General features: G+C 36.9%; 1 protein-coding gene across 1 annotated transcript in view; it reads left to right on the top strand.

The window, feature by feature from the left end:
- The window catches only part of LOC140150317 (uncharacterized), a 171461-nt gene that overhangs the window by 139895 nt on the left and 5075 nt on the right, over positions 1–26491 (top strand). Inside the window, 9 exon segments of the mRNA XM_072172326.1 lie at positions 4254–4778; positions 6443–6601; positions 9860–10005; positions 10796–11753; positions 12108–12350; positions 12353–13111; positions 13757–16009; positions 20923–21070; positions 22008–22113. Of these exon segments, the coding sequence (XP_072028427.1) occupies positions 4254–4778; positions 6443–6601; positions 9860–10005; positions 10796–11753; positions 12108–12350; positions 12353–13111; positions 13757–16009; positions 20923–21070; positions 22008–22113 (5297 nt within the window).

Raw genomic sequence — 26491 nt, 5'->3', positions numbered from 1 at the left:
CACAAGGAAATAGGACATCAAAGTCAATGTGGCGTACAGGTTGTTAGATTGAAATCCACGATAAGATGAGTCTAAAAAGTAGTTCATAGGTTACTCCCTAATAACTATGATTCCTGAAGTTTAAAATTATTTAGATTTCAAACTTCATTATTGTAGTGATATATGGAGTAACCATTACGGCAGCCTTTGAGGCTTCCCCTCTGTTACCAGCTGCAAGATGTTGGAAAAAGCAGTGGGGAAAGTAGGTAATGAGATGGACTGACGTGATCTGGCAGACACCCAAAAGCTCCGCAGGCATTTCCTCAGACCTGAATAGTTAGATTATAGGTACTAGTCTTAATATGGACAGACTTGGAGACGACAAGCGGTGTTTAAATTAATTTTGATTTTAAGAACACAAAAATGGAATTAGAATTGAACAAATGTGAAATGTCATGTTACTATTTTTGGCTTGATTTGAATATTAGGGTGTTGACAGATTAAAGGTACTGTGCTACATTTAGAGAATAAAGGTATTGGTTTTAGCCACTGGAGTGCATCTATCGTCTCATATATAACACGGGCGACATCATTATTTTAAGTAAAACAACGAGGCGAAGCCGTTGTTTTACGCCAAAATAATGATGTCGCCTGTGTTATATGAGACGATAGATGCACGACAGCTGCTAAAAACAATACATTTTTATTCTCATTCTTAAACACTTCAATTCAAATATCATAAGTATTACAAATTTTAATCAAATTAAATCCTGCATTTTACAAGGAACTACCTAGAGCTTAAAATCGACCAGTCCCATTGTTGCTATCGTGTCATATCACACGGTAAGAACCAATAAGATTGCAGGAACGTTCTCAAGTGTTTTAAGAATTCTTGTTCTTCATTTCTCGCTGGAAGTTATATATTACCAAGTTTAAATTTGTGTGAAAACGCTCATAGAATTGAGCAGGTAATTAGAGACCTCAGAAAAGACACAAGGGTGCTAGTGTATAGATAGGACATGGGAGGCCATAACATGTTACATAGTACTATTATCAAAACTCTGCATGGAAATTGCCATGCATATTTAGGGGGAAATAATTATCTATACCATACGATAATATTTTAATATTAATAAATGTTTTGCATTTTGTTCACAAAAAGATGACATGTTAAAAATGTTGTTATAGCATGAAGGTCCTGTTCAAATCCTGAATGATGGTATAGGGTGCACCCAGAAACCTTCAGCGTAAGGGGTGGGTGCCTGGGAGTTTACCCAGGGGTTGAGCAGTTGTAATGTCCCCACACTATGCTGATATTTCATGTTTTTGGTGTAAAAGCAGGTGGGCTTGAGTCCCCAAAGATCTGGAGCTATCTGGTTATTGTCTTTTTGTCAGACTTTAGAAGTGACAACCTATAATCGAGCGAAGTGATAGTGTCTCTAGCAATTTTGTCATAAAGTGCTATGCTGGGTGGGTCAAATCAGGTCAAACCACAAGTCGTGCTAATACGCTGTGGCTTATGTTGTCTTAGTATATAGAGCAAGTATGTAGCCAAGACAGGACACATTTAAGGTGGAGATTCAATTATTCAATTAACTTCCATTGAGCTCTTTATTAATGAATTTTCGGATGATTAGAACTCTATTGAATGTTATAGTATCAGGTGTATATTGGGGAAGTTTCAATTTGTCAGCATGTTATAAAGAAATTCATGTTGATACTTTTCGGAAAGCAGGGTGCCAAACGTCTAACCCTACCAAGCATTTATACTATCAGTAATATTAATTAATAGAGAATACTGCGCTAAGTCGTATTGAGCAGTGAGAGGAGGAGGGCTGTTAGGAATATGAATCAGAAATCTAATTTTGAATCGTAACTTTTTGGACTTAAGGTTATACCAATAAATCATTCATCGAAACAAATCCCCAGGTAGCTGCACAGAGTCCTATTCAAATTCTAAATCAATTCCGGTGATCTCATGTGACTATGAAACAAGCCACAAGAGGCAATGCAATAGGCCCTAAGTGTGGGGCAGAACAGTTGCATGTCAAAAGCATGATTCAATAACCTCTATTCATTAGTGGTATGATATCATTTGACCTCAATTTGGTGACTATGTGGAATAGCATCATAGTATATGTATCATCATTCCATGAGTGTGCATACGTAGTATAGTTGATGAACTGTGTACTTGAGAGATGACTTGTATCCAATCCTAATTGAGGCTCAGATGTAGAAGCTGTACCTTGAAGATACAGTTAAAGCCTTCTTGTAACGGATCACACAGATCTGTTCTCCACGGTAGCTAGCATTGATGGCATATTTAAAGAATGGGGCGGTACTGCTGAGGTTGATGAAAGGGCTTAGAGAAGAGGGATTTATGATCTGTAGGGTTGACTTGTCATCAGTTCAGGAGTTTTGTTTAGTATGAAGTAGGTGGCAGTAGCAGTCAGACGTGTTGGTATACAGGTGGGACCAGTGTTCATAGTGAATGACTACATGGATGATGGTGTTGTATCATAATCTATGGAAGGAGACACAGTCATCACAGTGGATCATTAGAGGTGAAATTATTTGGAACTAAACTGAAAAGAACAGAAACGTTGATGTGATGGTAATTTGATATTGGACCTTATGCAGTGGATTGGGTGCTCATGATGACTGTGACCTGTGAACAATCTTAACTAAATTGAACTTGGAATATTTATGTGAAGGAAGCATACAGTAGTTGGAAAAAGGTGTAGAGGAACAGTGAAGCATTTATTATATTAAAAAGGATGTGACAATGTGGTGCTTTGGATGCCTGACCCATATAAATAAGATGGGAAAGCAAGACTGGAAACTGATGCCAAAAGGTGAATCTCAAGACATGTTTGTATAAGTACAGTTTACCTCTTTCTCATGGCTAATTTGAAGCCCACCTGTTGGCAACTTTAAAAATCGTTCTTCCTCATCAAATATTGGTTAAATTCTTGCAAGTAAAGTAAAGGTTTGCTTGACAGGGATACTCTACAGATGATATACAGAAATTAGTTGTCAAGATGTTTTGTGTAGATACTAGTGTCAGGCAGCTGCAAACAAATCTATATGCATCTTAGGGAATGCTGATAACCAAGGATCCTGCTAAGCTTCAAAAGAGGTGTGTCCTACCAGATGCACGGATTTGGATTAAATGCATGCGTCTCTCTAAATATTTTTTTTTCTCGTCCATGCTAGCTATCAGTGCTTTAAATCTATCCGACTGTTGAGTTAACATTGTCATGCTAGGCAGTTTTATTGCCAACTTAGTTGTAAAAAATTGTGCAATAAATAAAGATGATTTTAAATCTGTTTTGAGTGTAACATCTTAACCAGACAGTAACACATCTGTGAAACCTGTGTGTATATGCGAGTGTGTTCCTGCCTTAATAAATCTTTCATCACACTTTGCATCTGAGATGGCTTGAAAATGAAGCCTAAGTTTAGTGCTGCAAATGATATACATTTGTAATATTGCAAATTTGAAAAATTTTGCAGCCATCTCCATTAATCTGTCTGTCTGATTGAAATATTATGTCTCCGTCTATTTTTGAAGATTGGGGCAGCTTACCACTCACCAATTCTTGTGTAATTATGTAATGGTGAGAAAGGAACAATTAACCTTCTTCTTGGGCCTTACCCAACCCCTATTCATACCCTGTACCCTAATGCTTAAGATTTGTTTTTGCAATTAGTATTAGTAAGTGCTACTGGAAAATATCATATCTTATCAAGCTAGAGAATGAGTTGATATGATTTGTATCACTGTCAGAAGTAAAATGTAATAATTCAGGAAACAGAGTCTAGCAATAGGCAATTGTTACAGATAACTATCATAATAATGTAAGATTGACATCATTTCCTGTCATGAGGAGATGATATCTATCTGCAAGGTTTTAACCTTCTCAAAGTCAATGTTACCCCACATAACAGACTAGAAATAAAAAACAGTCATTTCCAAAAAAGGTGTACTTTTGGGAATTTCAGAAACATTGAAAATTTGTATGAATAGGAGATTCATTTGATTACAAATGTGAGTTTGTGGTTCTTGAAAGAGGCATTTATTTTGTTGCGAATCAGAAACTTTGAAAAGTTGTAGATGTTATGATAGAATACAGCCATTTGTAATGATTCATCTTCTGCTGTAATTTCCTCAATTACATCTGTCACCACAGGCTTTTGTTTTTGCAACATCATATCTCACTTATTGTTCAACTCAACTAATTTCTCTCCTTTCTTTTTATTTTCTCTCCCAGACTGCCGATGGAGTCATCATTCTAGCTGCTATGACAAGAGGTATCCGTGACAACTGGGTACAAGCTATCAACAAAGCACTCGTCACAGCGCAAGAAGACAAGGCCAAAGAAAACAAACCCTCCAGTGAAGAGAATAAACCAGTTGTAGAAGAAGCCGTCTCAAGGAAACGAGTATCGCCTGTTCAATCTGCAGTCACCGCCAAGGATGCAACAGATTCTGTTTCAGAAACTAGTGCACCTGAAAGAACTTCTAGTGACAAGAAAGAATCACGGAGAGGATCCCTAAAGGGGAGGGAAAGAAGATCAAGAAGATCTTCACGAGAATTAAGAGACTTTAAGAGACTAAGTAGCACTAGTTTGGATTCAGAAGATATTGGTCCGAGTAAAGGGACCAACGGGAGCCAACAGGACACGATGTCAACGTCGAGTCCTGTGAGTTCTCTAAAGGAGAGCAATAAAGCTGATTTGTCCAATAAGAATAGCTCACAGGGAGATACAGCTGTCATGGAATTACTAGAAACAGAGGTGAGTGAGTGATACTGCTACAAAGATACCTAAGTTTCCATGAACACTTGTCACATTCAAGCTTCAGGCCTTCATTTTTGGAATTTTGCAGGAGCTCTGTTAATCATTCTCCTGAGTCAACTAAGGAGCTCAACAAGGAGCTCAATCTTTTAATATCTGTATTAAAAACATAGGGATTCAAGTAGTGAGGAGCTCAGTAAATCATACTCCTGAAATGTTGTTAAGGAGAGCTGTAGGAGGTCTGGTGCAATTGAGCTCCTCAAAAATGAAGGTCTGAAGGTTGAAATCTCCATATAGATAATTGAAATATTACTTCAGTATGTTCAAGTTTATGTCATAAATTGCAGCAAGCCCATGTTATAAAAGTATTAAGATAGATACTGATGAAGAAACTCAGAATTTGGAATTTCAAATCTATTTATGTCAGTTTGCTCAGGCATTTAAAAAAGAAAAGAAAAAGATACATGGGGAGATTCATCATGTATTCATGATCTGTGTATAGGTTTATTCTTTTTCCATTTTTAAACAAGGACATTACTAAGGTGGATCAAATTTTTAGAGCTTGAATAATCCAAAAAAAGCGACTTGTTTCTTGATCAATTTTGCCCAAACTACATTACTTTGGGATGTCCATTGTTGGCTATTGAGAATAATGAACAATGGTATGAACTGATGGAAATCAAGGTCATAACTCAATATGAATCATCATATCCAGCTCTGTTTTGCTTTGTGGGTTACATCAAAGGATGCGGGCAAGGCTATTAAATCTTACATTGTTGATAATGACTAAAATGACAGTGTTATTATAGTATAGATTAAACAAAGACATTAGATATGGGTGACCTAAAAGTACAAATTATCAAGTAATCATATTGTATGAAGTAATTTTATTGTAAGCAAGCAAAGTTGGCTCATTAGTTGGGCATGGGATGCTGCTGTAGTTCCTTCAAATGATTAGTGTATTAATGGTATTATTATTTATACTGACTTGCATCTTTGAACATTTGTGGAATTGATACTAGGTGTGATGGTTTATTGTAATGAAAGCTTCAGAGCTGTGCTAATCATTGTAACTTGCACCTTTGAACATTTGTGGATTTTACCCGGCTGTAGTAGGTTATTTTGATAACAAGAATTTTGTGTCTTAGTCAACTTCAGATACCTGTGTGACATTTGCTGTGATACAGACTATTTTCCAACAGCCAAAGTCCCCGTGCATTGTATGCTGTGAATTCTCGCATATTCATGAGGGTCGAACATTCAATCTTGCATGTCTAACAATCACGCCAGCATTGTGTGCTTGCGATAGAGTGTTGTGTGTCTGCATTTACATGAAAGATATGCGGTATGTGTGTAGAAGTTTCATCTGGGGCACTTCGTGGAACAATTGGCCCTCATTATCAGGTGATGCTAAGACTTTGACTGTTTGGAGTTTGTCTGTATCTATTTAGTCCATGGTTGTTATGGTTTATTGTGATGAAGGCTTACAAGAGTCCTGCACCTAAAGCACTATGCAAAGTCTGCATAAGATGTCTGTGGTCCAAGTCGTTGAAACATTTGGAGACAATATAAATGTGCTGTTTCAACACATAGGTCTATCTTTTAATCGATTCAGTTGCTTGTTTCTGCATTATGTCTCAATTGGTCTTATATTTTTATGACAGGTGGAGTCTCTCAAGACCCAATTAGAAAACGTACAGAGGGAGTGTGTGAGAGTACAGCAGGAGAATTCAGAACTCAGGGCTCTGATGAATGCAGTGCATAGAGAACATAAAGATAACTATCAAGATCTGGAGAATGAACATACAGCGTACATCACACAGGTAAGTGTATGGAAATAGGGAAATCTACGGTCAGAAATGCAATTCAATGAACAAAGTGATATTTAGATGTGCACATAATTCAACACGTCTGCTACATCCTATAACTTTCATGTGGACACATTGTCATGGTTGAGTGGCGGGAATGGGAGCGTGTTCCTTCAGTTGCCTTTGTGAGTATAGGTGCTGATTAATGTAATGCAGAGAGTACAGCATGTCTTGGTCCACTGTTTGAAGAGCCTCTGTGAAGTCTTGTTACTGCCCAACCCCCTTTTTATGGTCACTAATTCCATCACGAGTTACAGCTGTGGAAAAGTAGTCTGTAAAATTGAAAATGAACTTGAGAGAGTACTGCATGTTTGTTCGAAATGGAGCTGTGATCATTGTATTATATTACAACCAAGTCAGTTGCTTGTAGTTTAGTGTCATTCATTTACATCTGTGATGTCCCGAGCATGAACCAATTTATCAGGTTGCAAATTCTATGGTGTGATATGCATTTGGATAGTATTTGTTCACACTCTATTTGGACCAATGCCACTAGAAAGTTGTGTAATTAAGTCATAACCTTTCATTCACTATTTTGTCTGTTGGTAGTCGAGTCCATATTTTGTGTGGGTGTGGATTACATTGGCTTTTAATGGGTGTGATTATTAGCCATAGGTGACAAAACCTTTCCTTCATAATCCTTCATGTGTTGCCGTGTGATAAAATATTATCTTTCTAGGTTAAGCTTAAATTAAGGATTTGAATTTGGGTGTGTAACTGGTTTGCAATGACTTAACAGTATATCCATAAGGCTTATTACCAAAGATGTCAACATAGCTACTTAGTGCTTTTGCAAGCACTGGGTAAACCTATTGCTTAATGTCATCACAGCCACACAAGGTTGCTAGCTAAGTCAATGTAGCCAAGTAACCCTGGCACAATTTCAGAATCTGGTACGCTACTCCTGTCATACACCTTCTCAAGAAGTGTGCATACTCATGTGGGTGATTTAACCCTTTATACAATTACCTAAATGCAATTTAAAAAAAATTAAAATATTTTCCCCATGATTGTATTTGAATTTTCCACAAAAATATACATTGATTCAATCACTAACAATCAAAAATCCGATAGGACAAGAAATTTTGGAGACAATTTTTGAATTTGTAAGTTTTTGTCAAGGGGCATTTTATTATTAGCAGCAATCAAAGAATTGATCATCAGATGGAGCAAGATAATTGGGCTGTTCTTGCTACTTGTAGGTATGTCACACCCAATATTATCTGATATTCATGACCTTTATTAGATCATCTCATGGAGCAAGTTAATTGGGCTATTCTGGCTACTTGTAGGTATGTCACATGCATTATTATCTGATATTTATGACCTTGATTAGCATAAGTAGCAGCTTCCCTTTCAAGAAAATCAAATGTGAACAACATAAGCAATTTTAAAATGATCAGTAATGTGTCATATAAAAAGTACTTTCCAAGGCAAGAGATTTCACTATCACAGTATTGCAAAGTCAAGCTATCTATGATGACCCTTTCCCCAGGTCAATTGGGCATAGTTGATGTTTCAGCTGATATCAGCTGTTTATGCCTATGCTTGATATACAATGTTTTTTAAAGAAACAATAAAACTAAGGTGGAAGAGAAGAAGCAAAAATCAGGAGTTAGTAGGGATTAAATTTTGGTCTAGCATATAATGCTTTTTCAGTTTATGAGTTTTGCTTGTTTATTACCATTTAGGTCACCAAAGAGGGAAAACCAAAGTCAAATATAGTACTTTAGTGTTTTTTGTTTTAAGTTTGGCTCTTGCCCCTTGGCTCTAGATTTTTTGTAAAGATTATTATTGTGTAACTTGGCATATAGATGAATCTTGTCAAAATTCCTTCAAATTCCAAGTGTCATTGACTGACTTGCACCTGTTAGTTTCATGCCAATATGAAAATTATGCTGCAATGAAAATTGAAATCCTGAGTTGCGGTTTCCTGATAAATGACTAAAAATAAATCTGCAAAAATTGCAGCGTAATAAATGTGTACGGTGCTTGCCAGAATTTCAAATGCTTTGCAAGATATACACCCTCTTATGCAAATGAAGCAAGCACCGCTGATATGCGTAAGTTATGCCCAGCTGATTAAATACTGTACGTTCAATTTTGTCTTGCATGCAAAGTTGAACATCATACTGTGGTAAGAGATAATCAGGGTTTGTATATATGGGAATATCCCCAAATTAGTGGTTGGCTTACAGTGTACATGATAGAAAAGAATGTTCAATGCAACATCCTTATAAAAGTTTGTACATGAAGTGGAAATGGAGCAAATCAGGATTATTGATGGTATGCATAAAGTCACCTCTGTCACTACCTTCACTCTCATCTTTCTAAATGGGGGGTTGGTCTCTCTTTATCAGTAAGCAAAAGTTTGCCCCGTAATGTTGGCTTCTATTTGTTAGTGAACACATGTCGTCTGCCGTGCTTTCTGTGTGTTGAGATGCATATCAGGGTGTAAGTCCCATCTATGTAATACCAATCAATATGTGTATGTGGCTGTTGCTAAATATACCATCTAAGGCAAGCTTGTAGATCATGGATGTATCATAGTGTCATCTTCGTACTATCAGATTTGTGTTCATACCAGTTTATGAAGAATAGACAATTCGCCAGCGAAGTGGTTACATAACTCCTTGGTAACTGGATCACGCACCTTTTGGAATTGGGAGTACATGCCATAGACTTTGTGTTGCGATCATTTTGATTGTGGTGCACAACTAAAAAGCGTGATCCATTTGACATAGTGATAATCGGATTACACGTAACACTTAGCAGGCAAATTTGTTGGCTTGTTGATGCCTGCTTAATAAGATGGAGATGAACAAAGTTTCTTTGCCTGGAATTGAAGTTATTTTGCACTTGCAGACTAGATCATGAGCTCTCTACAGAATCTATTTATCAAATAGGAAAGACATCTTTTGGTTTCACATCACTCAGTCAAGATATATTACAACGCTGTGCAAGAAATTAGGGATTACTTCTTCATTCAGCTGAGCTTGCCAGCTGTAATCCATCATAACCCAGTTTAGTTGGGGTTTTTTTAAAGTGAATTGTTATCATATTCAACAAAACAAACATTGCTATGAGCTTTCCATCTTTCAAAATATGGACATGACTGTAGACTCACTTTATGATATTTGTACTGTTTAATATTGAAATCTATTTGATGTACTAATACTATTTTCCTCTTTCTATCTTTATATTTCCCACTAGATAACACAACTTGCAGAGAAACAAGAGGAATTATCCGAGAAAAATGAGAAGTATGAACTGCAGACGCAGAGATTACAGATGGAGTTAAAACAAGCCAAGAATAAAGCAGGGCTACTAGAGCAGCAAAAAGAACAACTTAATGAAAGGCAAGATTCGGGTGACCCCAAAGATGCAATTATTACTTATGACTTAAGTTCTTTTACAAAAGCAAATTTATACTTCTGATCCAAAGTATTTAATGAATCAAGTGTGAAGTACCGTATTTAACATAAATAAGCTATTCCAGTTGAAATCCATACACCCTCTAAGGAAGATGGTACCTTAATCTTCCACACAGGGGGTATAGATTTCAAATGGGGTCACCCATTCAGGTAACCCCATTTGATATTCACACTCCCTGTGTGGGAGATTATAAAGGTCGTGCCTTCCATAGGGTATATGGATTTCAACTGGAATAGCCCATTTGACCTAATTAGCACCCAGGTTCTCTTAATAATGATTTTGATAGTCAAAGTTGTCATGTTTCCTACAAAACAATATTTTCAAGAAAATGAAACTATACCATACCAAAGATCAAACGCTACTGGTATTACAACTCTATGCCAAGGTGATAACTGTAAATGTAAATTTTGGTTGATCCCAGTCAAATTGATACATACCCCTTCATAATATGTCAACTTTCAAGAAATGCTCTGATTTGAGGAATTGAGTGGAATGTTAAGGTTAAAAAGTGGTTTAAAATTTCTTTAGCAAAGAAAGTTTCATCAGAAATTCATATTTAACGACATATTGAAAAATGACAGAATATTTAGAAAGGGACTTGGGAGCATATTTGGAATAGTGGTTACCCTAACTCTTTGTCATTCAACCGTCTTGTCAAATTCACTATTTAAAATACAGAAATCTAACACTTGTTATATCTGAATCCTTTTGCAGACTATCATCCAGTACCACCGATCTAGAACAGAAAGAAGAGGAGTGCAACGACCTCCAAGATAAGCTACAATCATTGATGTCCGAATTGACCAAAGCTAATACCACAGATGATTCCGAAAGTGAAAAGGCGTCAGCCATGATTGATAGATTGAATCAGCGAATATTTGAAATGGAACGAGAATTAGACGAATCAAAAACAAAATGCACAGAACTTGAAGACCATGTGGCTGCTAGGTCTAAAGATATCCAAACTTTGCAACAAAAAGAGAACCATCAGGAACCTAAACAGACTGCCGAAACAGAACTTGTACATATGTTGCAAATGCAATTGCAAGAAGCACATGAAAGGTTACAAGAGAGCGAACAAGACTGTATAAGCAATGAAGAACGTTTTGAAAAACGATATAGTCGGTTAGAGTCAAAATATCAAGCGGAAAGGGCAGTCCTGGAGGAAAGACTTGAAGAAGCGGAAACGACTATTAAGTCGTTAAGTGTACAACAGAATGATGAGCGTATGTCACCTAGCCGAATGTCGCCTAGCAGAATGAGCTTTGACAGCGTAGTGCCTCTTAGTCCATTGCCGCCTGATGCGTCGGTTGAAGAAATCGGGCAAAAATTGGCGGAACGGGAACAGCAGTTAATGGAGTTACGACGGCAGCTGAAAAAAGAAGTCACAGCAAAATCTGTTCTGCAAGAAAAATATGATGATATGTCGGCAAGGTCTGTGAATGTGGCTTCTGCAGACCAGGGAGTAGACTCTACTGTTGTAAGGGGACTGGAAAAAGACTTGGAAGCCGCTAGGAGCGAAATCAAACAAATCACGGGTGAACTTGAAAGAGAGCGAAAGCGAGTGGAAAAACTATCCATGAAAAACTTGCCTCTGAAAGCATGGCTAAATCAGAACTTGCTGATAAATTCAAAAGTTTATACAAACTTGCACAAAAGCAACAGGAAGAGCTGAAAACTGCACGGGCAGCTCAGACTCCTGATGGTGCTCAGAAAGTTATATCTGAAAGGAACGCGATTATTATGAAACTACAAGAAGAACTTAGAAAGCAAGTAACAGAGAAGAATAATTTAAATAAAAGTGTTCATACTTTGAGCGGTGATTTGGCAACTTTCCAAGCTCAACTCGCTGGCAAAGATCAGGATGTATTGAAACTGAAGGATCAGGTCAAAGAAAGTGAATCTCAAAATGCACGTCTAAAACAGGTGCTTCAGACAAATGTTTCTCAAATATCAAGTTTGAAACAGCAGTTGGCTGGACTAGAAGGGATGAGGGATGAATTGAGACAACTCCAATCCCAGATAGAAAAAGAAAAAGGGGCATATCACGGTTGAGATGCGTAACAAAGAAGATCAACTAAAGGCAGTCACAAGTAATCTCACTAGTGTACAAAACGAGCGGAAATCACTTGACACTAAGTTGAGAGATGCCGAAAAAGCTTCAACACAAACTGAAAATGAATTTGAAAAGAAAGTTCTTGGGTTGGAAACTGAAAATGAAGAAATGCAGAAAAAGTTTGACAGAAGTGAAAAGGAGATGAAGAGATTAGCAAGAACGAGCTGAGAACATCTCAAGCCAGTTACGATGAGCTTGAATTGCAAGCTATACAGTCACGAGAAGACATCAAGAGGTTGGAGAAAACAAACGCTGAGCAGATGGAGCTGATGGGCCAGCGCATTCAGGATCTGACCAATAAGCTGGCAGCATCTGAGCGCAAGGTGAGAGACCTCCAGAATATGGAGCAAAAAGCTAGGCTTAACATGGGTGGCTCATCACGGGGCTCACCAGTGCAAGCCGCGCTGATTGAAAACAAACTGAAAGAGGTAGAAAGTAAACTTGGGGATGTGGAGAATTCAATGGATAATCAAGATAAACAAAGTAATAATTTACAGGGAAAGATTGTTTTAGTTGAACAGCAGGTGGAAGCCAGGGAAGCGGAACCAATGTCTTCAGCGAGTGAGCGGTCATCTCCGTTAGTCACCAGAGAATCCACTCCTAGTCCACATGGGGAGTGCATATCCACTTCTGGTGCAGAGCCTTCAGATGACACAGACAGCACATCATCTCAAGATGGTGGGTCAACAGATACACAGACCAACCCAGCATTACGGGCTAAGATGTTGGAATCCAAACTGACGGACACCGAGAGAAAGCTTAAAGAGGTGACGAGGAAGCTGGTTGATGTCACAACCAAACAGTTGGAGGACAGGAAGACTAACCAAATGAGACGTGTGTCCGAGAACAAACTCAAAGAACAAGTGAAGGGGTTGGAAAAGAAGGTGGAGGAATTGAAACGCAATCTCGAGAAGGTATAGTGACTCTGAAAGTTGCATCCCACGTATTCATCATCCATTAAACAATTAAACATGCTGCTTATCACCTCATAAGCTTAACTTAGCCAACACAATCACCTTTTAATAATATTTTAAGAAGCTCAAATTTCAAGCAGCAAGGTGATTAATGTGGTTTTACTAACAAGGGGTCGGCATCATCGTTGGAAAAGCTTACACAAGTTAAATCACCTCATACAGAGTTGCATGCTTTCTCTCCCCTAGAGTAACAATATTTTCCAAGCACTTTTCATCAACTTCACCCTGCTGAGAGGTTGATTATTTAAACATGTTCATTTCCCCCATTGCTCTTCTTGTAATTCATCACCCGAAATGTGCTGTCCCGGTTAAAATCCATACACCCTCTATGGAAGACATGACCATAATCTCACACACAGGGAATGTGAATTTCAAATGTAATGACCAAATTAGGTGATTCCATTTGAAATCTACACCCCCTATGTAGTAGATTAAGGTCATGTCTTCCATAGGGGGTGTATGGTTTTCAAGTGGAATAGCCCATTGCATGCTCTATTAAACATACTTTTATAGCAAGATCGGTTAGTCATGTCACCTTATATAGATGTTCTCATTTTTTTTCTTTAATTATGATTGGCCCATAAGGCTCATGAGAAAGTGACACCCAGCGTTGCGATACATAGTGGCAAAGGAGGAGGTCACAATATTGTCAGGAGTCAGTCTAGCGAAACCTACGCAAACTTCTCACCCTTCATTCAAGAACTAGACGACAACAAATTTGTGGAGAAGGAGATGTTCTTGCAAGAAATGCACACGGCTTTGAGCCTTTTGATGAACATGTATAGATATGTTGACGGTACCAAAGAATCGCCCAAAATGTCAGCAAATGTTTTGTTTGAAAGAAATGAAATCCTATCCAGCGCAATACTGTTTCAAGCCGAAACAAGTTTAGTGCAGCACAAGAGTGATCATACTTCCGGCGCAGCCTCAATTCCAGCCAAAAAGACATGTCATAAATCTCCCTCGGAACCGGTGTACGCATCTGTCATACCACGCACTGCACGACTCTGCAGGCGCACTCAATCCCGGGTTACTTTGAGGCGAAAAACAACATTGGGCAATGAAGGTAGTGGGGTTGTTGAAGAAGATCTAGATGATTCTGATTATTGTCTTGTGATGCCCAGGCGGCATTCAGATCCTGCTGAGATTGGTGATATGGCATGGTCCCCTGGCTCTAGAAATGAAATGCCGCTGAGTTCCAAAGAGTTGGTAGAGTTACATAGACGGTGGATAGGCACAGTAGATCTTCTTAAGGAAAAATATGAAATGGTACTGAAATGTGTCTTGTCTGAAAAGGAAACTATTATTGGTAGGATAGGTCGGGCTTTGGCAAAATGTTCCATGCAGCAAAAGTTGGAAGCAAGTCGAGACAATGTTGAGTGTAGGAATAGGATGAATGAGGAAGAACTAGGCAGTACTATGGGAGGAATAATAGGAGGCTGGGATGCAGAGTTGGCTGTGTATGCAGAAGAAATTGCATTCCATGAAGCCATGAGTGTCGCTATGGACTATGTTAGTAATGAGATTGTCTTGGCTGAGGCAATGCAAGGATTGCATATGAGGTCAAAACAACTCAATGAAATCATTGAGGCTGAAGCTGAATCATGTAGTAAAGTCTTGAATCATTTTAGAATGAATGCTGGTAAACGGTTTGAATGGATTCAGAAGAGCCTGGAGGATGTTGTCATAACAACAAGTGAAGATGTTAGGCAGAGTTACTATGACATGATGGCTCAGGCAGGGGAGGATTCCAAAGAATTTGGGGTGAATGAGTCATTGGGTAGTCTTATTGGTACTCTAGCAGATATGATGTTAACTATTGCAGTGGTAGACGGCATTATTAATTATTTAGCAGATGAGGGTTGTGATGTAGGCTTAGAGAAGCATTCCAAAGATTGTCTCGGTGTAACCGACTTGGATATTATGGATGGTATTCCAAGTCCAAGAACGCCAAGTCCTTGCGAGTTTGCAGATGAAATTGACTTGATTGATTTAAATACGGAAGCCAAGCTTCCAGATGGTTGGGATTTGAGTGCTAGTTGTAGTAATCCTGGTAGCAGTCAGGTGCATGGTTTTGATGACCTAGTGGGAGAAAATGGTGATTTAGAGCAAGCGTTGTTGAATTCAGAGGCGGAAAATGTTGCTATCTTGCTAGCTGATAAAGCACTAGCCCACGCAGAAGCAGTCTATATAACAGACTGCATACAGGAGGAATGGGAGAAAACTGCAGAGGCTGCGCATGCGTCAGTTATGGAGACAATTGCATCAGAGCATGCACATAATATTGCCACCATCCGTAGGCGATATGAAAAGATGGTGAGAGAAGAGCAGGACAGTCATACTGCTGAGCTTGCTAGCATGCAGGACAAGTACACGGATGCATTGCAAAGGATTAGGGATATGGAAGAAGATTTAAAGAAAGTTGTAGCTTTGCATTCAAACAAACCAGATATAACAGTGTCCATGGTACAAGACATAAATGAAATAGTGGAAGAAATGATGGCAAATAAGATGAAAAGAATTGAGTCGGATATGGAGGCAACGAGAATCCGTCTGAAAGAAGCTCAGCTGAAATTGGAGATCCAATCAGAGGACCACATACAAGAGGTTGATGCGATCACTCATATTATGGAAACAATGGAAAAGAAATACAAAGAGGAACTGGGCTCGTTGAGGGCGCAGTATATTGAGAGAGTTGAAGAATTGGAGGCCAATATGCGTACCAGGCTAGAACGACAGAGAGAAATCCACGAGCGTGAGTTGTTGGAAGTGGTGCGACATAACCGCAGTGAAATTGCCCGTATATACGAAGAGCACAACGCAAGTATGGCTGCACAGGTATGTGTGAGCTGGGTGTGTCTGCTAAGCCCCTCCTCTTTGCCAAATATGGATGTGCATGGTGGCGATGTCATGCGTTTGCACATTGGTACTGCACGGTGGTAATTTGTGGTTCAAAACAAGCTGCTGCTTTTATTTTATTTTAAATTTGTTCTTGATGATCAATGGCTGTGACTTTGGCGTGGCTGAAAGTTGGACTGTGGCGCTGTGAAATTTGCTGGCTGTGTTATATAAAGCATGTCATTTATTATTTTGGTTTCCAATTTTTCAACTTCTTTTATACTTGCTTTCTTTTTACACCTTTATTTTCAGATATCATTTATTTGCCACTAACTTTTCCTGCTTTTACTAAATGTTTTTTTGAGCCTTGTAGTTAGTTGTTGAAAGCTTTTCTGTTGCTGCAACTCGTTAAAACAAACCATGTTTATTTTTGTAACAACACTTTATTTTGGTAAACAAAAGATTCCATTGTGTTCTCCATTCTCCAAGCTTTTTGCCTCATGGTGGGTACCATGGAAGCCTAACATTGCATTTCTAACATCAAACTGATGCAAAAACCATGCTTGTAATAAAACAAAAAGGTAACGCTTAGATTCAATAAGCTCTTATTATACAGCATATGAACTGTTTTTTTAAATGTAAACATTTGCCACCCTGAGAATTTTGAAGGACTGTGATCCGAGACTGATATGTTATTAAAGCCAACACAGGGACTGCTATAGTCCATTTGTCCGCATGTGATACTTGCACAATGAAAGTTGGTACATCTGTAGCACATGATGTGGCACAAAGTGACTGCCTGACAGATACACTGCCTTTAATCGCACACATATCACACATGGACGATACTCTCTAGAGAAAGCCAAATTGGCTATACCAGACTTGCCTGTTGGTCATTTCATTCTAACTAAATCACAGTGTCAAAAGTAGGCACGTGGAAGATGTGTTTTAAAATCAGTGCACTAACGTCTAGTTTTATATTAAAGATTGACACTCGCTCACAGATTTTTTCTAACCCCGCATGCATAGCCAAAATTTGTTAAGATTTTATTTTGAGGAATTTCGTATTCAGGCACTCAAAAGGGTAGTTTTACTCAGAAAATGGATCCATTTGGGTAAAGAAAATTGTTGGGACTGGTTGATTTTTAATTGGGTGGTTCATCATGTGCCTTTTAAAACCTTCAGTCATTAAAGAAAACAGTGTTAAGGTCAATGCAAAAGGTTATGGTTATTCTGAGTCACCTCTGCCTATAAGTTGTTCTAGTATGTGGATAGTAATTCTTTGACAGAAAATGCAGGTGCTTCCTTTTTATCCTAAAGTAGAAAAGTAAGTGTGCAATGTATGAGAATTCTATATGCCAAAAGAAGGTGCAAGAAACATGTTCAGTTAGGATTAAACACATATACTTTAGGATTAGGAAGTATTTGCATTTTCCGTGGTGAACCTTGTAAGTAGGTTTAATCTGACAAGTTGTACTCTGTTATAGTTATTGACAGTCTGTTGAAGGCCCATTCAGTGATCCCAGTAAAAGTGTAAACAAAATTAAAATTGTGAATAAATTGCTTAGAAAGTAAAGGATGAGTCAATAAAATTGTCATTAGGTATTTTTGAAATGAAAAATTTGGCAAAAAAATGACAAAAACAGTAGTATTGACAAAGTTGAAGCCCCATTCAAATACATACAGCTTATTGCTTTACTTGAGTAGCACATCTATGGCATTAACAAAGATGCCAAAATCTAAATTTTGATGATTTTTACGATCCTGTGGAAGAGCAAATCACTGAATAGGCCTTTAAGTCATTGTGAAATAGAATCCATATGACCTGTTCCAACCAATCTAGGAATACCTCAGCTCAGCTCAAATTAAGCTAGTAGATAATGCATCAAAGATTGGATAGAGAGAAAAATCAAAATCTCTTGCATTTTTTGTTGTTATAGGATGTCAATTTTATATCCAAAATATGTGCACTCTCTCTAGTCTAGCCTCTTATGTACCAATCAGTTTAATACAGATTGGTAGAGATGACTTTAAAACTCAACCTCTGATTGAACACCGGTGCCCAGGCAAAAGCATTCTATTGTTGGGAACAATGGGAACCAGGCATAATCCCCGGTTCTACTAGGGCGCCCTCGGTTGACAAGTGATTGGGATTTGAAGTCATCCCTTGGCAAATTCCAACTACATAGGGGGCACAGTTATGTTATATGTATCCCAAAGAAGATACTGTTACTAGCTAATCTAAAAAAATCACAGTAATTTTGATAGTATTATCAATACATTCTGTAATGATTTAAGCAATATGACCATATCTTGATTTTAATGATTATTTGATCGTATACATTGATATACACTGAATTAGATGTTGATAGTAGTAAGATCAGATGGGTAGAGCTTCTTCCCATATTTTGGCCTGCAAAGATTGAAGGTGTTTTTACCCTGGTCTCATAAATTAATCAAAAATCAAATATTAAAAAGGTTTGAAAAAGTATTAGAATATAGCATTGCTTTCACATGGAAGAAGTGTAACTTGCTTTATTAATACAGACTGCATACTTATGGGTTATCTAGTGTGTGTACATCCAAGTACATTCTAGTGTGTGTAAATAAATGTGTTAGTAAGCACTAGTGTTATGGTTAGGCATAGTATGTACAACTTGTTGTTTTTCCTCGCACACAAAATATGCAATTGAATATTATATCTGTAGTAAAGTAGTCTTCTTTTGAACACCATTTCTGTAAAGTTGTTTCTACTGAAATATCACACACTTCTGTTGAGGTCATTTCTGATTGGCTTCTTTTAAACATCCTCATTCTATTGTTATGATGAGTCTGTAATTGTTTTTGATATAGGCATAAAAATAGTCCATAAGTCTAAATTCCACATCATCATTTAGGTTTCTGAGACTTTCAGTGCATATTTATGATACAATGGTAGTCCTATTGAAAATGATCGTAGGTTACCCAAACTTTATCATCCTGCCAGTTAATTTAACATTGTGTGGTTTATTTGAGTAGAATCAGCTCCATTGTTGTTGTGTAAGTGAATCACATTTTGTTAATTGCTTTGTGAATGTGAAAATTTGTTTTTAAGAAGTTTAATTCTGTGAATATCTGAAGAGTTGAGATACAAAAGTAAGATTTATGTCCTCTGGAAAATATTTCCCTATAATGGAAGATCAAATTAAAAAAAAGACTAGTTTGCATCTGACGTCAGGGCAAAGTGTGATGTGATTGGTTGCTGACTTGCGCAATACAGCATTTTTGGTCCGGTTGACAGGACGTCATACGTAAACTAGTCTGTTTAATTCGGTCTTCAATTATAAGTGCCTGTTAAAATAATTAGGAAGAGAGATCGTAAAGATGATCTTGTTGAAAGATTCTGAACAAAGCATGAACACAAAATCACTGTGTTTCAATTGTTTTGCATTTGAACTCTTTATATACAATACCCTAAAGATTCACCTAATAGCGCACTTTGGCTCCTTGGTCTTGGGGTAAATTCCATGTGCAAATAGAGAGCTTTCTCCTCTGAAATCCAACCAAGAATTAAGGTTCCATGTCCTTATTTTGCTGGTGGGAATTTTACGAGAGGGCACTTTTAGGTTGTGCTTAAGATTCCACTTATGTCAAGGGAACCCATAGCGCCATTAGGCGAATCTTTACGGTACTCACATAGTCAAATAGTTGATTCAGTCCAACCTCCCTTATCCAGACCTTATTTATAGGCATCTCTCTTTTTATCTGACTGAGCAATCTTTAAAAAACCTGTTTTTAATGTTTGACACCTTAATTTCATACTCTGAAGCATTTAGTAGGACATATTTATGTTGCATACATTATTAAAGTGTCCTCTTTCAGTGCTTTTTATCCATCTTCAGTAAGTAATCTGTTGTTGTCATCCCAATTATAGTATTTCAGACATTCAATGCATAATTACCCACAATTCATTTATCTGGATTTTCCCTTATCTAGCCAATGTTTTGTCCCATGGTGGGCAGATAAGAGAGGTTGGACTATTTGACAAAACACAACTTTTCACAACAAATTGTTATATATTGTTTAATTGCATCAATTGTATCACTAATCTGTTGTTTACATAACATAGAAATTGAATTTATCTTTAACTTTGCAAGTTAAGCTAATTGCCTTTCATAGAAATACCTTAATTTTGAATCTCAAAATTTGCCACATAACATTTAACATAACATAACCATTTGCTCTTGCATCAAATTTAATGAATGAAAAAATAATGAAACATGAACATTGATTGGCTGGTAAGATTGCCAACACTCTGACACTGACAATTTGGTTTGTATTGTGAAGATGCACTTCAATTTGACAAAAACGATATGAAAAAAAGAAGTTTTGTATATAGCAAAAATGTTGGTTCATACAATATGTAGTGGTTTTGTTCCCACGGTGACGCTTAATGTTAGCAGCCTTTACTGACAGTCTTGCGACACATTCTCAGAATTTTTTATGTAAAGCACATCTGTTTTGTTTGTGGAGTATTTCCTGTATATACTACACAAAATATACTTTCTCACAATTGGGGAAGTGGAACAAATGTGTTAGGTTGATCAGTGTCAGTATCATGTTCATACACTCATGTTCATGAGATTTTCTCATTTTGTTTGGTAAGCAAGATGATGACTATACTGATGCATCTCTAAAATCTTTATCAAGCAGTGTCTTCATCAAACATTCAAGAATCAAATATGGTCATCAAAGCCAAAACACATAAAACTTCACTTAATTTTCAAAACCAAAATTACAGATTCATTGCATATGTCCATAATATGTCATAGAAATAAAATTACATGGTAATTGGTTGAATTGCTGTTTAAAGATGTTACTTGCTTTAATTGCTATGCACTTTGTTAACCTTTAACCCTTGACCTTTGACACAGGTCCGTAGCAATGGAGAATTGATGGAGCAAGAGAAATCCCACCGTGGAAAGTTGACAGAACTTCGAAATTCCTTCCAAGATCAAATGAAAGTTTTGCAGGGGGAGAAAGACAAACAGTTACATGAAGAAGCCCAGGCTACGGCCAAAGGTAACAATACAACAGATAACTTGGGATACTCCGAATGCAATAAATCAAACTTCAGTAGAAACAAGAGTCGAACTTGTGTGTTTGCAGGTCACATGTGGAGAGGAGAATCATTTTGTCTCACATTGGTAACATAAACCAACAAGGCAAATTATGTTGAACTGGGCCCATAATGTGATTTTTTGATGTGGCCAAATATTTAAGTTGTCACTGTAGTTACTCTCTTTTGTGTCCCAGTGAGTGTGTCCATCCAATGTAATGGTTTTCCTATTATTACCTGTAGCTATACTATGTACACTAATCAATACCAAAGTTAGCAGCATATAGGCCGAAACAGCCACCTTGGCAGGTGTTTTTCTATTTTCAGTTATCGCCAGTTACTTTTGGTTATCAGCCTTGATTTTTTTCGCTAAACACTATGGACCACAATGGCCTCATCCCAATAACATAGTTCAATAACTTCAATTAAACAATCAGAGTGCAAAATTTGACCTCAAGTTATAAAGTATGAGTTTTTGTACCCAAATTTTCAAAGGTCATTCAATAAATGTATAAATGTATTGGGGTTAAAGAACTGTGCCCCTGGTAGATGAGCATGTTGTGGATGCTAGTGAAAGTGATTAGCTTTGTTCAGGGCTTTGTTTTCCGTCTCAACATTTTCTGCTATTGACGACACTGGAAAATTTTAGCGGCTGCGGAATACACTTGAAGAAGATTAGGCTTTGTGTCTGATGCAATAAAAAAAACACCTGCAAGATGTCAGACTATACACTTATCTTAACACTGTGGATTGATATCAATATCCCTAGATCAAGTGTAGCTTCTACCCCTGTAATTGAGAAAGATGGATATGCAACCGGTTTATAGAATAATGTACTTACTGGACTCATTCTCTAAACTCAAGATGTTAACACACAACTTTGAATATTTCTTTCTACAGTTATCGCATCCCTCCAAGAAAAACATGAGCAAGAAATTGAGCAGGAACGACTGAATCTTCAAGGCGGTATCAACAGTGATGTAGAAGCTGTGATGAAGAGACACAGGTAGGTCACAGTCAATTAATGGAGCTGTTTTTCAGTGGGAATAATGGTGTTATCGTTTTGAAAAGTACTGGATGATCAAAGGAAGGTGCAATATTTCAATATGTGGGAGCCTGGCTTTTTCTACCGCAAGTTGGTTTGTACCGGAATTCCTTCCCACACGGTAATATGCATATTGCATAACAATAGATACAGTTCAGAGGTTAATCCATCTCCTTTGTTATGCAATATGCATATTGTATTGTGGGAAGTAATTTTGGTACAATACGTATAGGGGACCAATATAGTATGATGATACTAATTCGCATGCCTGGAAACTATGCAAATCAAGTCTTTCATTGTGACTCTCATTTATGCTTATATATCCTGCTCTCTTTCCTGAAAAAAACAAGTTGCATTGGCGATTTGGGCATTATTTCAAATTCTTACACAGTATCCTCCAGTAAGTCCCCTTAATTGTGATGATGATGGTATAAAGATGTCTTAGCCCCTTGGCCAAAAAGAAATGTTTTGATGTTCACCACTGTCCACATCAAATTTTGAAAACTAAAAAAAGCTATTTTTTGTCTTTACTGTGCAAAACAAGATCCTAATTTTGAAATTCCTGAAAAAGGTTTTTTCTTTTATTACCCTTTAGAATGCATTACCATTTTGTTCGCTGTGCATTTATATGCACCATTCTATTAAAGACCTGCATTGCAAACCTATGTATACATTGGCAGGGTATTATGGAGAATTCTGGTTTAAAACTTCTATCCCAGGAAAGTTGTGAGGACACCCAAACATTGTTTTGTTCTCCTTAATGTGCAACTAACTTGTTTGTAAAAGAGATAGAGGATACCAATAACCCATAATTTGGCTTGGAACTACAATTGCCCGGTCCATTCTAGTAGCAGCATTGATAGAAATATAATATTCATTCTTACTCAAATGACGTAGCTTGCTTAGCATTACTATACCATTTTTTAAACTGATGTGTCAGTGCATATTTCATTGGGCGCAGGCTCAAATCACCAGCGCTTACTAAAAAAGGTTGTCATGCTCATGCTTAAAGAAGCCACATAGATGCTCGAGCGAAACAGCTGTCTCAACACGTTGACATCACCGCCACATCAGCGTGAAAAATGGTATAGACTGAATTTTCACACTTGTACTGTTAAGCATTAATCAATCCTTAATTAGCCCCACAAAAGTCGGACAAGAATATCGTGAAGTTCAACAACAAAAATTTGGATATAAGGTCACCTAATTCCTAGTTAAACTGAACAATCTGTACCAAAATGTTTGGTTTTGGGTTATTAGAGGATATTGCTTGTTTTCATATTTCCACATACGTATGTTTATATCATTACAATTGCATGCAACTATCATACCGCTGGCTGGCTGGCTGGCCTGCAGTTTTCAATCAGGAACCAACTCTTTGCATGGACAGAAGTAACTCATACTTAAATATGCCTGTTTTATGTTACAATCATTCATTGTCATATTTAGAATACCTTGCCAATGAAATTTATATTGACCCCAAATGTAAGAATTGCAAGAATTATATGTTATCCTAAAAGCATGTCTAAATATCTTGGCCAACTCGTAACAACATTCTTAAAGTAACCCTTCATTGGTAGAGTATTCTAAATCCTAACTCTGTTACTTACTCGCTTGAAATATTTTTGATAGAAATTGAGTGGCAACTGATAAAAATCAAACATTTTACTCTCTAATCACAAAGTATTTAATAATAGCTGTTGCACATTATCTTTCAAACTCTGTCCACTCTTGAGCCACCATTGACCACTATGTTCTCTGTCCATTTCCTTAGGTCTTGTTACACAATAGTTCTTGGGACAGGTCAGTCATTGAAAGCACCTTCTTGCCAAGGGTCAATATTAATATATATATCATCACACATGCACCAACCATTATCAAGTCAACCGAAAATGCTTGTGTAATTTGACAATTGAGCCGAAGTAAAAAATAAAGTTTATTTTCATAAAAGTACATTTTGAGCTACTGAAAATGCTTGTGTAATGTGACAATTGAGCTGAAGTTTAAGCCAAGTTTCATAAAAGTACATTTTGAGGTAGTGGCCATACTATCCGTAGACCTGAATATAATATCACATGGGCTTGAATTTGAAGTCTTTTGACTAAAAACCAAGTTTATTTTTGTAAAAGTACATTTTGAGCCACTGAAAATGCTTGTGTAATTTGACAATTGAGCTGAAGTTAAAGCCAAGTTTTGTAACAGTACATTTTGAGGTAGTGGCCATACTATCCGTAGACCTGAATAAAATATCACATGGGCTTGAATTTGAAGTCTTTTGACTAAAACCAAGTTTATTTTTGTAAAAGTACATTTTGAGCCACTGAAAATGCTTGTGTAATTTGACAATTGAGCTGAAGTTAAAGCCAAGTTTTGTAACAGTACATTTTGAGGTAGTGGCCATACTATCCGTAGACCTGAATAAAATATCACATGGGCTTGAATTTGAAGTCTTTTGACTCTTTAATTCTATGTAAAATATCATTGTTTCATTTTCCTTCAGAAAGTTAATTAAGGTTTATGTAAAGCCCAAATGTGAAAGAGAAAACTAAGTGTATAAATTCTGGTTTCAATAAAGTTTAGTCTACTTTGGAAAAGTCTGTAACTTAGACATATTCTTGAATAGAATGGACAAGCAATTCAACATTGCACCTTGCAAGTTGAATTCACAGTTTTGCATGCTCAATAGTTGTTGTTGATCATGTTTTAAATAACTACTTGTGTGATCAGTGTATTGAACCATGTGCTCCCAATGATAAGTCTGATGAAATCCATATTGGGCTCGAATGTCAGTTGAAATCCATATACCCCCTATAGAAAACATGACCTTAATCTTACACACAAGGGATGTAGATATCAAATGGAGTCACCCAGTCAGGTCATCCCATTTGAAATACACATTTTGTGTGTGTACGATTAAGGATATGTCTTCCATGAGGGTGTATGGATTTCATCTGGAATAGACCATTTGTGTATTGAGTTTTTGGTGCACAGATTGCATGCATTGGTAATTCAGTTGTTATTATTATTGTTTTATTTTGAATTTGTAAGCCAACTTTATAATTTGTGAAACAAGTCTTTGAATCATACATAAATGTATTTCAAGGAACTAAAATATACCAGTTAAATTTTTTGTTTTGTTTTTGCAAAATATTAAAATTCACATGCTACTTTTCACTATTTAATATGTTAACCTGTAAATAACACAATATATTCACAGACAGACACAAAAGCTCTCCATTGGTACCATTCGGTACACTTGCAAACTAAATGATTCAAAATTGAAAGACGAGATCCATTATGTGTCAGTGGCTGAAAAGCTACTGATTTAAATTTCAACATACCTGGAATTAAGTTTATAATGAGTTATGTACCCTCTTCAAAATATTGTCATCCTTTTCTGTTGGTTAGGTATGATTGAATGAATTCTGGTAGTATAGTTTACACAATATCCCATGTTTGTCAACACATTTTGTTAATTTCCTTTCATTGGTTAATGTTTTTCACTTTCCATTAAAAGTTTTGCATGAATATTATTTGTAAGACTAATATATATTTTTATATATTGCAAAGCTCCCAAAGTGCATGTCAGCAACCTGTTTTGTTATACCAAAGAAATGATCAAGTCATATTAAATTATATCAGCTTCAGATTTAGTACCAAGGAAGCTTAATAGACATTGTAGCAGCAGGATAATCCTCTCTCCATTTTGTAAATATTGAATTTACTGAAAATGTACAGTTGACAAATTAGTCAACTCTCTCAGTTGACAAATTAGTCAACTCTCTCCATTTTGTAAATATTGAATTTACTGAAAATGTACAGTTGACAAATTAGTCAACTCTCTCCATTTTGTAAATATTGAATTTACTGAAAATGTACAGTTGACAAATTAGTCAACTCTCTCCATTTTGTAAATATTGAATTTACTGAAAATGTACAGTTGACAAATTAGTCAACTCTCTCCATTTTGTAAATATTGAATTTACTGAAAATGTACAGTTGACAAATTAGTCAACTCTCTCCATTTTGTAAATATTGAATTTACTGAAAATGTACAGTTGACAACAGGCTGCGACAAATCGCCTGTCCGATAGCCCGGGGCAATCACATTTTTTGTCGGGCAATTAAAACTCTGAAGAGCTGTGCCCGATCGGGCAAGTCTAAATTTAAACCAATTAAAGCTTGATGATTTAAAATTGAGTATTTCTGTCCAACTTGGCGTGTTCACAGAAGTAAAAAAACATCAAAACAAAGTAGAAAACTTCTTGAAATGGAACTCAAATTTCGCTAGTAGGCACTCGTATCCCACACCTGACTTGCAGACATATACATGTATATA

The sequence above is a fragment of the Amphiura filiformis genome, chromosome 4 (assembly GCF_039555335.1).
Source record: "Amphiura filiformis chromosome 4, Afil_fr2py, whole genome shotgun sequence".
NCBI classification, from domain to species: Eukaryota; Metazoa; Echinodermata; class Ophiuroidea; order Amphilepidida; family Amphiuridae; genus Amphiura; species Amphiura filiformis.
This window is presented reverse-complemented; position numbering and strand designations above follow the sequence as displayed.